Genomic DNA, 16,272 nt, shown 5'->3' with positions numbered 1-16,272 from the left:
GGCTGCGCGCACGGCGCCTCTCCACCAACCCGCTCCCCTGCAGGTCCCTCGCTCGCTCTCCATCCCTCTCCGGCGCTCCCTCGCTCCCCCCCGCCCTTTGATTGACAGGCAAGATGTCGGTGTGGAGCGAGGCAGGAGCTATTGCAGCAACCGTCACCCCCGGAGCCTGGCGGCGGCAGCAGCAGCAGCAGCAGCGCGGGGAGGAGACAGCAGCCAGCCGCAGTAGCCGCCGCAGCCGCGGGAGCAATGCAGACAGCACCTTGAGAACGCGCTAAAGCACTTCCAAACCGTGGACCATGCCGTGTCCCTGCAACTGGGAGGGGGGCAAACCAGATTTTTTTTGACATAAAAGCAAGCCAGCCAAAAATATATAATTTTGTCCTTCAAGGAGCCGGTGTGTAAAGAGTGAGCGCTATTTTCCTTCTCCTCCTCTCCCTCCTCCTCCTCTCCCTCCTCCTCTCTCTCCTCCTTCTCCTCCTCTTTTTCCTCCTCCTCCTCCTCCCTAAGTATACAGACAGCATCACATCACCTGGTTTGCTTCTGAGAAACAGCATCTCTCCTTTTCAGGGACCAGAGACTCAGAGAGGAGACATTCTAATGGAGTCCGCTTGATACCCCAAAATAAAATAATAAATTTTGGCTCTTGTCCCCTCCTCCCACTCCCACCCCCTCAACCCTGTGTGAGATGTTGGATTTCTTCTTCATGAGACATTGTTGAGAAGTCGCAGTGGTTGGAGAGGCGGAGGGGTAGACTACCTCTACTCCCCCCCCCCCCTTTTTTCTCTCTGGGAGGAGGAGGAGGGGAAGGGGGTTGCAGAGCAAGCGATGGATGAGGAAAACATGACGAAAAGCGAGGAGCAGCAGCCTCTGAGTTTGCAAAAAGCCTTACAGCAGTGCGAACTGGTCCAAAACATGATAGACTTGAGCATCTCCAACCTGGAAGGTCTTAGGACCAAATGTGCTACCTCCAACGACCTCACACAAAAAGAAATCCGGACCCTGGAGGTAGGTGTTGCCTACAGAAAAAAAAAAAAAAAAAAAAGCAATCCTTCTTTCCCCCTCCTTTCTCCCCACGGTCCCCTTTCCCTCTGACTCTGTTTATTGGGGGCTGGGGGTGATGGTGCGGGCAAGCAAGGTGGGCACGGTTTGCTTTTCTGTGATTTCTCTCCTTGCACAGCCTGCATTGGATATCCTTTTACTGTGCTGCTGTCGTCTGCGCTTGGCTGGGTGGTGGTAGTAGTAGTAGTAATTGTTATTCTTTATTTATTATTATTGTTGCGGCTGTTACCGTTATCATTCGCTTCCCGGCTGAGGAGGGAGTTCTCTCTTTTTTCCGCTTGTGGATTTGTTTATATGCCACGGGGGCTTGTGTGCCGGGTAATACATTAAGGAGCTGCAGAGAACCCACGTGACCTTGCGCATTCTGCAGGTGGTCAAAAGGTGGTTTTTGCTCGCAGAATGGGGCCGCCTGGCATTGTAGACCTCTTCTTCTCTTGGCCTTCTTCCCCGCCCTCCTTTTGCTCCTTAGATTTTTTTTTTTTTTTTTAAATCAGTGATATACATGTCAGGAGGCAAGATGCATGAGAAAAAATCCCTATGGAGCTACCCATTTCCAATCCAATCGTTTTGATGCAGTGAGCTGTTGCAGGCCTAAAACGTATAAAAGTAAAAAAAAAATATGCCTCAATCAGCACACATAGGTGGTGTAGGAGAATACTCCTGAATCTCAGTGGGGCTGCGAGGAAAGAGGAAAGGGGTCGGGGAGGAGGAGTTATCTTTGGCTTCTTGTAACATTCTCTCCGGCAGAACTTGAGGGGGAGTTTGAAACAGTTTTTTGGGGGAGTGGGATGGGATGAGGGATGGATGCAAAGTTACTCAGAAAGAAGATGGCAGAAATTAGTTTTTTCTGAAGGCCATTTGGTCAAAGGAGGAAGGTTTAAAGAGCCTTAGGAACTGCCAAATGCCTGGTGTTCATGAGATCATTGGACATCTGCATTGTTCAAAATGTTTGAAGGGTTCAACTCACTTCCTTCTCTCAAACCAACCCAGCTATACACATGGGTTGATTAAATTTCAGAACTTCCATTAGCTGGCATCCACCAAGGGTGGGGGCAGTGGGGCTGGGAGAAGAGGGGTTCCCCCTATGGTGGAGTGGGCATGAGCAGTACTGAGACGTTCATCTTGCTTCTGGCACATGAGTTCCCAAGGCCTGAACTCGTCAGTCCCTAGTGAATCTTGTAGCCCTCCTGCCCCTGTTCTAGCCTGGATAGGTGCTTTTCTTGGATTCACTTTGGGTCTTTCTTTTTCTTCCGTGATTTTAAATTTGGCTGGATGTCAACATGCAGGAGGTCATCCCTTCAAAAGGAGAGAGAGAAAGAGAGAGAGAGAGAGAGAGAGAGAGAGAATGCTGTTTGCTACCCTAGGATGCATGTCTGTGTGCACCTGTCATCTGGAAATGTGATCCTCAGAGACGAAATAAGATCAATGTCAAGGTGTATCGGGAGAGTGGGAATTGTGTTGGGAGGCACAGGTATTGCCTTTCCTGGAGCTTGGGAGAGCAGGTGAGGCCAGAGCTCTGCTGTTGGAAGAAAAAGTGTAGGATCCAGCCTTCTGTCTCTGCCTGAACATTACCCAAGAGCAGACTCTTCAGACCTGCATGCAGTCAATACATAACCCCAAAAAAGCCATCAGAGCTCTCTTCTGTTCCTCTGAGTCAGGAGTCCCAAATGCTAGTTTGTGTATCCCTGTGTAAGTTTCTTCGAAGTTTTCTTTTTCTTTTTTCTTTTTCTGTTTCAAACATGCTCCATCCTCTGATAGCTTCCTGGATGGTGATGTGCCGCAGTGGGCATTGCCTTCTTTCTGCATAGTGGTTTTCCTTTTAAACTGGGGGGATGGAGGCACTGGTAGGATGGCTATGGGGGAGTTGCAGTTGTAGGAAATGCATCTGTTTTCAGTTCCCTCGTCCCAGTATGCTACAGAGCATGCCAACCACTTTCATCCATCTTGCCCAGGGAATGGTCTTGAGCAATGATTCCAATTTCTATTTCCCAGATTTGTAGGGTTAGGGAGGGTCCCTGCAGAGGGGCTGGTAACTCAGGGTCCAGACGAGTCCAGCCAATCCTAACATTTGGGTGCACGGAATTTTCTAATTTTGTATATCAGAACCATATGAGGGTGCTTGTTAAAATGCAGATTCTCAGCTTCTCTAACCCTAGAGATTCTAATTTAGCTGGGTTTAGCGAGAGGGCCAAGAAATCTGCGTGTAATAAACAGTCCAGGTATTTCTGACACATGTTTTCAAATGGACACTTTGAGATGCTAATCCATTAGGAGAAAGATATGATATTTCAGCTATTTAATGGTGAGAACTCACTGCTTGCTAACACGAATGCAAGTAATAAATTGAATAGATGATCCCTGAAAAGGGTGATAATGAACAGCATTTAATAGCATGTATACACTTCTGTAGAAACAAAAATAGGCAAGGTGGACTTGGCCTTCAGGACGCATACTTCATGACAGAATAATGTGTATGTGAAATAATGATAAAGTCCAAGTGGTAAATAATATGGGGGACAACGTGTGGGCCCATTAGGCCTGTTTTTGTTCAGCTGCATGAAATGGAAAACCCAGTCACAGCGGTAAGGCAAATAATGGTTTCTCTTCATGTAACAAGAATTCTGGAGACATATAGCTGCTTCGGTTGGCTCAGTAGGTCAGTAATACCAGGGCTGATGTCTTTGGGAATTCTCATGGCTTTTCTCTTGTGGTTGCAAGATGGTTCCTGCAGCTTCAGCAATTACATCTGGGTTCAAGGTAGCAAAGAGGAGGACCTGGTGAGTGTGAAGGAATAAAGGGTTCCCCAGGACATCTCTTCCTCCTCACCTTGCAGATGATTTGATTATATCTTCTTGGCCAGAACTGAGTCCTAGCTGCAAGGGAGCCCGGAGGTGGGGAAGTGGGAACACCACCATGATCGGCTTAGATGGATCATGATCCATTGCCTGAAATGACATGTTGCCACTCCATGCAAAATCAGGGCTCTGCTAGTGTGGAAGGAGGCAAAGGTAGATACTAAGTAAGTGGACAGCCAGCGATGGCAGCCATGGCACATTATCAGAAGATATTTTGGTGGAAAAGAAAGTTCATGAACTTTGAGTCAGACTGATATAGTTGTAAATTCTATCTTTTCTTTTTACTTTATCTTGGGCTGGTGATTTAAGTTTTCTGATTTATAGTTTTAAGTTTTTGGCAAAACAGCAATAATTAAATAATATTCCCTGCTTCAGAGGGTGGTTATAAGATCGAAAGAGATAATGTTTTCAAGGGTCTAGCACTATCTGGAACAGAGTGGCTGCAGGTGTTAATGAATGACAGCTGTGATGATGATAACGATTGGCATTAGATGGTGTTGACTAGATGGCACGGAAGGGAGCAGTTCAGATTAGAGAGAGAGGAGGAGGAGCTTGAATAACATTTCCAAAGTATGTTCTGTAGAACCCTAAGTCTGGGATGTTAGCATTTTTCATTCTTTCAACAAATCCTGACATCCAGGCACTGTACTTAATGCTGGTAGTTAATAAGTGTTCTGTGGACAAAGCAAATTCTATGGTTAATAAGTTTGGGAAGAGTTGAACTAAGCAAAGGAAACAGGCATCTTTACTGCAGGACTTCTCAGAGCCTTTAATATGCTACCTATGTGTATTAGGCCTCCAAGAGAGGATAGAATGGAGTCTTGCTCTGTTACCCAGGCTGGAGTGCATGGCGCGATCTCGGCTCACTACAGCCTCCGCCTTCTGGGTTCCAGTGATTCTCCTGCCTCAGCCTCCCAAATAGCTGGGATTACAGATGCACACCACCACGCCCAGGTAATTTTTGTATTTTTAGTAGAGACGGGCTTTTGTCTTGTTGGCCAGTTTGGTCTTGAACTCCTGACCTCCGGTGATCTGCCCGCCTAGGCCTCCCAAAGTTCGGGTGTGAGCCACCGCACCCAGCCCAAGGATTTCTCTTGGGATTTTTGTTCCATAGAATACACCTGGGAAAACATTTGGCAAAGCAGGGAAACCTTCTTGGCTGGGGAGATGGGGATTTGGAGTGAAGGATGAGGAGGGTTTAGATTGCAGCAAAAGGGGAGAGCTTGCTGGACAAGAACAACGAACCAGATGAAGGTATTTGAATGCCATCATGGGGGCAGCCTAGAGACCATTTTGCCCAGAATGGAGGGTACCTGGTAGCCTGTCATAGGAAATGAATTTAGGCCACTAACTTCTGGGATCCAACTAAAGATTAGAGAGTCAGACCAACAAAGTTTCATCCCTTTGCGGAAGGAGATAGAAGGCTTCAAAGCTTTCGGAATGAATATAATAGAAAAGTATAAGCTTTTTTGTTTTGTTTTTCTGAGGCAGGGTCTCATTCTGTAACTCAGGCTGGAGTGCAGTGGTGCAATCATGGCTTACTGCAACCTTGACCTCCAGGGCTCAAGTGATCCTCCTGCCTCAGCCACTTGAGTAGCTGGGATTACAGGTATGCACCACCATGCTTGGCTAAGTTTTTGCATTTTTTAAAATAGAGACAAGGTTTTGCTATGTTGCCCCAGCTGGTCTTGAACTCCTGGGCTCAAGCGATTCACCTGCCTTGGATGGCAGCCTACAGCAGGGGCTAGCAAACTTTTTCTGGAAAGGGACAGATGGTAAAGAGTTCAGGCTTTGTGAACCCTGCAATTTTCATCAAAGCTGCTTGACTCTGTGCTGCAGCATGCAGCAGCCATGGGCGGTACATACATGAATGGGTGGGGCAGTTTTCTTTTTCTTTTGAGACAGGGTCTCGCTCTGTTGCTCACGCTGGAGTGCAGAGGTGTGATCTTGGCTCATTGCAACCTCCGCGTCCCAGGTTCAAGCGATTCTCTTGTCTTGGCCTCCTGAGTAGCTGGGATTACAGGCCTGCGCCATCACACCTGGCTAATTTTTGTATTTTTAGTAGAGATGGGGTTTCAGACCAGCCTATTGGCCAGGCTGGTCTCAAACTCCCAACCTCCAGTGATCCGTCCACCTCAGCCTCCCAAAGTGCTGGGATTATAGGTGTGAGCCATCAAGCCCAACCTGGGGGGAGGCAGTTTTCTAATAAAACTTTATTTATGGACCCTGAAACTTGAAATTGATATACTTTTTGCCTGTCATGAATATTTTTCTTTTTTTTTTTTTTATATTCATAGTTGTACAAACTGTAGTTTCTGGGCCTTACAAAAACAGGTGATGGTGGCCAGGCACAGTGGCTCACGCCTGTAATCCCAGCACTTTGGGAGGCTGAGGTGAGTGGATCACTTGAGGTCAGGAGTTCAAGACTAGCCTGGCCAACATGGCGAAACTCCGTCTCTACTAAATATACAAAAATTAGTGGGGCATGGCAGCAGGTGCCTGTAATCCCAATTACTCGGGAGGCTGAGGCAGGAGAATCACTTGAACCCGGGAGATGGAGGTTGCAGTGAACTAAGACTGCGCCACTGCACTCCAACCTGGGTGACAGAGGAAAACTCCATCTCAAAAACAAAAAGCAAAACAAAACACCAAAAAACAAAACCAAACCAAACCCAGGTGATGAGTCATATTGGGCCCATGGGCTGTAGCTTGCTAATCCCTAGACTCTAGGATGGATGGGAGGAGAAAAACTCTGAAAGACAGTGACCACCCTAACGTGAGCAAGTGACACTAGAATGGGAGAGTACTAGCCAAGTAGAAGTAGTTCTGAGCTGGATTCTGTTTTAGTTAAATTGCAAGGGGAAAAAAATATTAGGAGTTAGGGTTGGACAAGTGTGGAATCTCCTTGTATAGCAAGGGTATCGTAGCTTTTTGTTTTTTAGAGACAGAGTCTTGCTCTGTCACCCAGGTTGGAGTACAGTGGTGCGATCATAGCTCACTGCAGCCTTGAACTTCTGGGCTCAAGCGATCCTCCTGTCTCAGCCTCCTGGGTAGCTGAGACTACAGGCATATGTCACTGCACCCAGCTAATTTAAAATTTGTTTTATAGAGACAGTGTCCTGCTTTGTTGCCCAGGCTGGTCTTAAACTCCTAGCTTCAAGCTACCCTCTTGTCTTGGCCTCCCAAAGTGCTGGGATTACAGGTGTAATCACCACGCCCGGCCTCCTGTCGTTTTTTTGCTCTTCATATATTCCATCTCAATTTTCTGTTGCTGTATCATGAACGATCTTTTTTTTTTTTTTTTTTGAGACGGAGTCTCACTCTGTTGCCCAGGCTGGAGTGCAGTGGCCGGATCTCAGCTCACTGCAAGCTCCGCCTCCCGGGTTCACGCCATTCTCCTGCCTCAGCCTCCGGAGTAGCTGGGACTACAGGCGCCCGCCACCTCGCCCGGCTAGTTTTTTGTATTTTTTAGTAGAGACGGGGTTTCACCGGATTAGCCAGGATGGTCTCGATCTCCTGACCTTGTGATCCGCCCGTCTCGGCCTCCCAAAGTGCTGGGATTACAGGCTTGAGCCACCGCGCCCGGCCACGATCTTTAAACTTAATTTCGTTTGGAAAACTTTGGGCTTAAGACAACAATTTGTTATTTTCATGATTCTGTGGGTTGGGCTTGGCGGGAGGGTTCTGCTGGTCTTGCCTGAGCTCCACTCATGTGGCCACATTTAGCTGGAGGAAGGGGAGGATAGGAAAGCTGAGACTTTCTCTCCCTGCGGCCTGGTGGTGTGATAGCTTGGGTTTCTTACAGGTCTCTAGTATTCCTAGAGAGCGAGAGGGAAAGTGGCAAGGAGTCTTAGTATTTGGAAATCACAGAATGTTACTTCCATTGGAGTTGTGAGATAATGCAAGTCCCGTGGCCAGTCTGGGTATAGAGGATGGGGAAATAGACTCCCATCTTGGTTGGAGAAGCTTCTAAGTTAGTGTATTTATTAGGACAGACTATAAGAAATAGACCCCTAAATGTCTTTTTCTTGTTCGCTAAACAGTCCAAGGAGGGTGTTCTTGGTTGGCAGGTGGCGGGCCATTCTCTCATGCTCCAGACCCGTTCCCCTCTGCAGCATTATCATTGGTGCATCTAGAAGGGGGAGAAAGTGTAGAGAAGACAAAGCCTTATTTCCCAAAGTTGCCCTCATCAGTGCATTCCCTTATGCTTGCATTTCCTTAGTGAGCATTCAGTCACAGCACTGCAAAGAAGGTGGAGAATGAAGTTTAGCTGTGGGCTCAGAAAGAAGAGAGAATAGGCTGGTGTGGTGGGTCACGCCTATAATCCTGGCACTTTGGGATGCCAAGGTAGGAGGGTTGCTTGAACCCAGGAGTTCGAGACCAGCCTAGACAATGTGGTGAAGCCCCATATCTACCAAAATACAAAAATTAGGTGTGGTGGCACGTGCCTGTAGTCCCAGCTACTCGGAAGGCTGAGGTGGGAGGATGGTTGGAGCCTAGAAGGGGGAGGTTGCAGTGAGCCGAGACTGTACCACTGCACTCCAGCCTCGGTGACAGAGTCAGAACCTGTCTTAAAAAAAGAAAGAAAGAAAAAGAAAATAGTGTTTGCTGAATAGCTAGTAGTCTCTGCCACAGCTAATGATAAGCTGTCATATCAGTTATGTATTGCTAGAGAACAAGCCACCTCAAAACTTAGTAGCTTAAAACAATCATCATTTGCTCAGGTGCCTGCAGTCAGGTATGGACTCAGCTGGCCAGTTCTGCAGGTCTTGCCTCACTCACTCGTGGTTGTGTTCATCTGATGGCCTGACTGTGGCTGGAGAGTCCCATATGGCCCTGCTCACATGGCTGGTGGTTGGCTGCAGTGCCTCACTTCTCTGCTCCCCCAATGGCTTTTCTGGCAGGATAGCCCGGGTTTCTTACATGGTGGCAGCAATGGCGTTCCCAGAGGACAGGCCTCAGTGCACAAGCCCTTCCTAAGCCTCGGTTCTGCAACCTTTGCTAATGCCCTCTTCGCCAGAGCATGTTACATAGATAAGCCCAGAGTCACCGTGGCTATGGATTCCAGGAGGTGTGGTTTACTGGGGTGCTAGTGAACAATCCAATGTCACAATATACCACAGCCATGAAAATTAACCAAAACAAAAAGAGCATAGGAGAGCAAGGGAAAGATATGGGATGATCAGCAAAGGCTCCTTCATGGAGGTTTTACTAACTCCAGGAAGCAAGCCATGAAATATTTGGGGGAAGAGTGTGCCAGGCAGAGGGAACAGCAGATGCAAACTTCTTCAGTGGAACATGCTTGGCATGTTGTTGGAATCCTAAGGAGTCCACTGTGGTTGGAATGCAGGGAGTGGGCAGGGAAAGGATGAGGAGGGACAGAGTGGGAGACAGAAGCTGGTCATCGGGGGCTTTGCTAAGACACTAAGGTACTTGAAGTATTTTTTTTTTTCTTTTGAGATAGGGTCTCACTCTGTCACCCAGTTTGCAGTGCAGTGGCACCATCATGGCTCACTGAAGCCTCGACCTCCCAGGCTCAGTCCTTCCTCCCACTTCAGCCTCCTGAGTAGCTGGGACTGCAGATGTGCATCACCACGGCTGGCTACATTTTAAAATTTTTTGTAGAGATGGGGTCTCCCTATGTTGCTCAGGCTGGTCTCCAAGTCCTGGGCTCAAGTGATGCTCATGCCTCAGCCTCCCAAAGTGCTAGGATTACAGGTGTGAGCCATCATGCCCAGCCTTGGATTTTTCTTCTAACTGTGATAGAAGCCCTTTGAACCAGGGGTTATGTTTTTAAATGATCTTCTGATTGCTGCCGGGTAAACAGACTGTAGGAGGTAGGCATGAGAGCAGGGAGACAGGTTGGTAGTGACTATGGAAGTCCAAGCCCTCAATGACTGTGCTTTTGACTGGTATGATTGTTTTGGGGTGGATGGGGCAGGTGGCTGGATTCAGAAGGTCAAGTATGTGGACGGTGCTGATGGATCTGTTGTGGCGGTGAGGGAGAATCAAGAATCAAAGATTATTCCTAGGTGTTTGGCTCAAGTGCTAGGAGAATGGGGGTCCCCTTGTTTGAAATGTGAAGACTGGAGGTGGGATAGATTGGGTTTGACAGTCAAGTTCTGTTTGACATGCTACATTTGTCAGGTAGACAGCTAGATGTGTGAGCTTGGAGCTCTGAGAAAGGCCAGAGATACGAAGTTCACTTAATAGGCCGTGAACCAATTTTTCAAATTATTAAAGTATTATTATTGTTTAATTAGTACATAATGTACATATTTTCAGGGTACATGTGATATTTAAATACATTCATATAATGTATAATAATCAAATCTGAGTAACTGGGCTATCTATCACCTTAAATGTTTATCTTTTCTTTATACTGAGAACATTCAGATTATTCTCTTCTAGCTATTTTGAAACATACAATAGATTATTGTTTACTATAATCACTCTACTGGTTTATTCAACACTAGGTCTTATTTTTTCTGTATATCTGTATAAAGTATTATTTTTAATGGCTGTATAGTATGACACGGATGCCCCATCATTTCTCACTTTATTTTATTTTGAGACAGAGTCTCAGTCTGTCGCCCAGGCTGGAGTGCAGTGGTGTGATCTCCGCTCACTGCAACCTCTGTCTCCCGGGCTCAAGCAGTTCTTGTGCCTCAGCCTCCCAGTAGCTGGGATTACAGGCACGTGCCACCACACCCAGCTACTTTTTGTATTTTTAGTAGAGATGGAGTTTCACCATGTTGGTCAGGCTGGTCTTTAACTCCTCACCTCAAGTGATCTGCCTGCTTAGGCCTCCAAATTGCTGGGATTACAGGTGTGAGCCACCGTGCCCAGCCACCATCATTTCTTTAACCAAAATTCTATTGTCATGTGCTTATGTTCATACTTTTATGTTTTTATAACAATGCCACAGTGGATTCCTTGTGGCTAATTCTTATTTTCAGCTCCTAGAAATGGAACTGCTGGATCAAAGGATATGCAAAAGTTTAGGACTTTCCACAGGTTTTGCCAAGTTGCCCTTCGCCAGCAGTGTTGGAAAGGGTTCATTTCCCCATACCCTCAGCACAGGTGTATATTTTATTTTATTTTTTGAGTGTGAGTGTTTTGATGTCTAAGAGCTCAGGTTTAAGGAGGCTTTTGTCTCAGGTCAGAATGTGATCTTTACTGTTTTTAACTGGGTAGGGCCTGGGTACCTGGGGTAATGGGGAATGGTTGGTTTTCTGCACAAAATGGTCAACCTCGGCTGGATGCAGTGGCTCACGCCTGTAATCCCAGGACTTTGGGAGGTCAAGGCAGGCAGATCACTTGAGGTCAGGAGTTAACGAACAGCTTGGCCAACATGGCGAAACCCCATCTCTACTAAAAATACAAAAAAATTAGCTGGCGTGGTGGCGCACCCCTGTAATCCCAGCTACTGGGAGGCTGAGGCAGGAGAATCACTTGAACCCAGGAGGTGCAGGTTTCAGCGAGCCAAGATTGCGTCACTGTACTCCTCCAGTCTGGGCAACAGAGTGAGACTTGGTCTTAAAAAAAAAAAAAAAAAAAAAAAAGTCAGCCTGTGAGGACCTGGCCTTTTCCTTTTGCCTTGTGTTCATAAAAGGGTGTGTGTGTGTGTGTGTGTGTGTGTGTAACTCACAATTCTAACGCATGATAAATGTTACGTCTGAAGGGTTCACTCCTCCCTCTGGGTTTCGGAAGTGGATTCTAGCAGGGAGTTTGTAATCCATCACCTTTCAATAGGTAGAAAACTAGGAAGTCTTCCCACCCCCAGAGAATGGATCATTTCCTGGGCTTCTACCCATGGGGTCCCAACTGTTGGGAAGAGGGATAGGGCCTGGCCTTCCTTCTTGCCCACCGTGTGCTGCTCTGGGTGTGGGGACAGGGAAGGTGTTGAGAGGCTGAGGAGGACAGGAGACACATGGCGGCCAGGAAGGAGGATGGAGAAGCTGAAGGATGGGAAGGGAAGAGGGACAAAAATAGGAGAAGAAAGTGAAAAAGTAGAACGATTTTCTTCAGCAGGGCTTCTGTGATGCTTGGAATGTCTTTCCAGTGGGTCGTGACCACAACCGTGGTGGTTGCTCCTTTATAGGCAGGTTTATTGAGGTTTAGAGTCACCAATTTGACTCAAACTGAGTAAGGCAGCCGCGGACACAGGAACAGACGGAGGTTTACTGCTCTTCTGTGGACTCCCCAAAGGTGAAACGACCCGTAAGAGAAGAAAGAAAGATGAGGATAAATGGAGGGCAATGGGGAAGTGTAGACGTTAATGGTAATGATGTGAGTAGAGGTGGCAGCCATAGGATTAATGACAGTCACGATGATGGAATACTTACTCTGTCGCTAAAATGCTTTCTTTGGTGACTATTGTGGATGACAATTATTTGAGAGAAACAGAGGACTGATAGAAACAAAGTAGGGCATTCATAGAGACGGGAGGATGAGATAAAGAGAGGGAGATATTTTAGACCTGAGCCGTCCAGTGTGGTAGTCGCTTGCTACATGTGGCCATTGACCAGTGGAAAGATGGTGAGTCCTAGTTGAAATATGCGTTAGTGTCAAATACATACCAGATTCCAAACGCTTTTTTAAAAAATTAAATGTATGTTTTAAAAGAGATGGGGTCTCACTATGCTGCCCAGGCTGGCCTTGAACTCCCAAGCTCATGTGATCCTCCTGCCTTGGCCTCCTAAAGTGCTGGGATTACAGGCATGAGCCACCACCCCCAGCCCAAACTCTTAGTATGAAGGAAAAAAAGTAAAATATTTCATTGATAATTTCTCTTTTCTCTTTTTAAAAAAAGAAATTTTTTAGTGAGACAAAGTCTCACTCTGTCACCCAGGCTGGAGTGCAGTGGTGCAATCACGGCTCACTGCACCCTCGGCCTCCTGAGCTCAAGCAATCCTCCCACCTCAGCCTCCCAAGCGACTGGGACTACAGGTACATGCCACCACACCTGGCTAATTTTTAATTTTTTGTAGAGATGAGGGTCTTGCTATGTTGCCCAGGCTGGTCTCGAACTCCTGGGCTCAAGCAGCCCTCTTGCCTTGGCCTCCCAGAGTTCTGCGATTACAGGCATCACCCACCATGCCCAGCCTTGATAATTTTTATACTGACATGTTAAAATGATAATATTTTAGATATACTGGGTTAAATAAAATATATTAAAATTAATTTCACCTGTATGCACTTTCCTTTTCTTTTCCCCTGAGGCTACTAGAAAATGTTAAATTACAAGAGTGGCTCACTGTATATTGCTGTGGAACAGAGCTGTTTTTGAGCACTGAAGCGATTTCTCTGTTTTGCCATAATAGAAATCTTGGTCTTGATGAGGACTGAAAATCTGATCCCCCGAGAGTTACCAGGCAGCCATTGATTAAAGCAGTGGATGCATTCCAAAGATGGATGTGTTTGATTTTTCTGAACCAGAAAAGTGAGATCAAGACTCAGAAATAATAACCTGACTCCCTGCAAATTCAAATGGGTGCTTTAAGCAATATAGACTAGCAGTTAGGAGGGCTTGAGCTCTGAGGTGAGATTGTTTGGGTTCCAGTTTGGTTCAGGACTTAACTAGCTAAGTAACCCTGTGCCAAATGATCTCTCCTTTCCAAGCCTCAGTTTCCTTGTTTATAAAATCAGGATTGTGGCTCACACCTGTAATCCCAGCACTTTAGGAGGCCAAAGCAGGAAGATTGCTTGAACTCAGGAGTTTGAGATCAGACTGAGAAACATAGGGAGATAGCGTCTCTACAAAAAATAAAAAATTAGCCGAGTGTGGTGGTGCATGCCTGTGGTCCCAGCTACCTGGGAGGCTGAGGTGGGAGGATCGCTTGAGCCCAGGGAGATTGAGGCTGCAGTGAGCCATGATCATGCCAGTGCATTCCATCCTGGGCAACAGAATGAGATCCTGTCTCAAATGAAACAAAATGATCATTTTATATGAGGTTGTTATGTGATTAAATGGAATCACGCATTCAGGAGCTGGGTAGAGCCGAGTGCCTGTCACATGGCAATTTCTTTTTTTTTTTTTTTTGAGACAGGGTCTCGCTCTCTTGCCCAGGCTGGAGTGCAGTGGTGCAATCTCAGCTCACTGCAACCTCCATGTACTGGGTTCAAGCGATTCTCCTGTAGCAGCCTCCCCAGTAGCTGGGATTGCAAGCGCATGCCACCACACCCAGCTAATTCTTTGTATTTTTAGTAGAGATGGGGTTTCACCATGTTAGCCAGGCTGGTCTCGAACTCCTGACCTCAAGTGATCAACCTGCCTTGGCCTCCCAAAGTGCTGGGATTATAGACGTGAGCCACTGTGCCTGGCTGCAAATTCTTAATAAGTCTTGATTTTGGAATTTTTGATGATCATCCCCGCTGTAGATTTGCAGGAGGGAGCTGAGGATACTTCAGCCCTGCATGGTGCTGAGCTCTGCATTGCCATTTGGGGAGATACCGTCCTTGCAGTATCATTCATTTATTCAGTAAATGTTAGCTAAGCCCCCAGTGTGTGAGAAGAAGAAACCCATAGAAGGCCTTTATAGCATAGTGGCACACCCACTAGGCTGCAGGTGACAGAAGGAACAAGATTCCTGACACTCCATCTGGATCTCTGAATTTGCCCACAGATGACGCACCTCCCATCAGTGGCTAGCAGGCCTTAGTCTTTAAACCACATGCTCATCCTAACTCTAAGTTGGATAACGAAGTATGGAGTTGGGCCTTGCAACTTCTGTACTTGTCTTAAGCTTGCATGGTGAAGAGTTAAAAACTCTGATGTCTGAGCATCTGAAAAGCACATCCTGTAAAGGTAGGGGGAACTTTCAGAGGTTGTCCAACCCCATCTTTGCCCAGTATCCAGATTTAGGGTGAGTGTTACCTCATCAGGCTCACCCTCAATGATTTTTTAAAATCAATTTTTTGTTATGGAAAATATACATAAAATTTACCATTTTAACTTTTTTTTTTTTTTTTTTTTTGAGACAGGGTCTTGCTCTGTTGCTCAGGCTGGAGTGCAGTGGCGTGATCACAGCTTGCTGGAGCCTTAAACTTCGGCATTCAGGTGATTGTCCTGCCTCAGCCTCCTGAGTAGCTGGGACTACAGGTGTATGCCACCATGCCTAGTTAATTTTTAAGTATTTTTTGTAGAGGCTGGGTCTTGCCATCTAGCCCATGCCAGTCTCAAACTCCTAGGCTCAGGTGATTTTCCCACCTCATCCCCAAAGCAGCACTGAGAATTACATGCATGAGTCACTGTGCCCCACCCATTTCAACTGTTTTTAAGTGTACAATTCAGTGGCCTTAAGTACACTTACAATGTTGTATAACCATCACCACTATCAACTTCTGAAAGGTTTTTTATTGTTTCAAACAGAAATTCTGTATCCATTAAGCAATAACTCCCGTGTACTCGCATTCTCTGGCCTAGTACATGGTAACTGTCATCTTACTTTCTCTATGAACTTAATACTCTAGGTACCTCATGTAAGTAGAATCATATGATATTTGTTATTTTGTGTCTCACTTAGCATACAATTTCAAGGTTCATCATGTATCAGCACTTCATTCATTTTTAATGGCTAAATAATAGTCCATTGTATGCATAGTTGGCATTTTGTATATTCATCTGTCAAGTTGAACATTTTTTAGGTTATATTCACCTTTTGGTTATTGTAAGTAATGCTGCTACAATACTGATATACGAGTATCTGTTTGAGTTCATGTTTTCAATTCTTTTTGGTGTATACCCAGGGGCGGAATCATGGGGTTATACGGTAATGCTATTTTTAATTTTTTGAGGAACCACCGTAATGTTTGCCACAGTGGCTGCAACCCTTTCACATTCCTACCAGCAATCCAGCAATTCCTCTACATCCTTCATGACTTTTGTTATTTTTCATTTTTAAAATTATAGCCCTCCTGATGGGTATGAAGTAGTATCTCATTGTGCATTTGATTTGTGTTTCCCTAATGACTAATGATGTTGAACATCTTTTCGTGTGCCTGTTGGCCATTTGTATACCTTCTTTGGAGAAATGTTTGCTCAAGTCCTTTCACAAGGCAGCCTTTAAAAGTTTTTTTCTTTTTTTGAGATGGAGTCTCACTCCATTGCCCAGGCTGGAGTGCAGTGGTGCAATCTCGGCTCACAGCAACCTCTGCCTCCCAGGTTCAAGCGATTCTCCTGCCTCAGCCTCCTAAGTAGCTGGAATCACAGGCGTGCGCCACCATGACTGGCTAATTTTTGTATTTTTAGTAGAGGTGGGGGTTTCACCATGTTGGCCAGGCTGGTCTCGAACTCTTGAGCTCAGGTGATCCTCCTGCCTCCAGCTCCCAAAGTACTGGGATTACAGGTGTGAGC

The 16,272-nt window shown here is 46.2% G+C and overlaps 1 protein-coding gene across 1 annotated transcript in view; it reads left to right on the top strand.

Moving 5' to 3' along the window:
• Positions 1-825: 825 nt before the first annotated feature.
• KSR2 (kinase suppressor of ras 2) overlaps positions 826-16,272 on the top strand; it is a 523,630-nt gene continuing 508,183 nt past the window's right edge. The window contains exon 1 of the mRNA XM_011964399.1: positions 826-1,005. Within this exon, the coding sequence (XP_011819789.1) occupies positions 826-1,005 (180 nt within the window). The remainder of the gene's footprint in view (positions 1,006-16,272) is intronic.

This window comes from Mandrillus leucophaeus, unplaced genomic scaffold (assembly GCF_000951045.1).
Source record: "Mandrillus leucophaeus isolate KB7577 unplaced genomic scaffold, Mleu.le_1.0 Scaffold7, whole genome shotgun sequence".
NCBI classification, from domain to species: domain Eukaryota; kingdom Metazoa; phylum Chordata; class Mammalia; order Primates; family Cercopithecidae; genus Mandrillus; species Mandrillus leucophaeus.
This window is presented reverse-complemented; position numbering and strand designations above follow the sequence as displayed.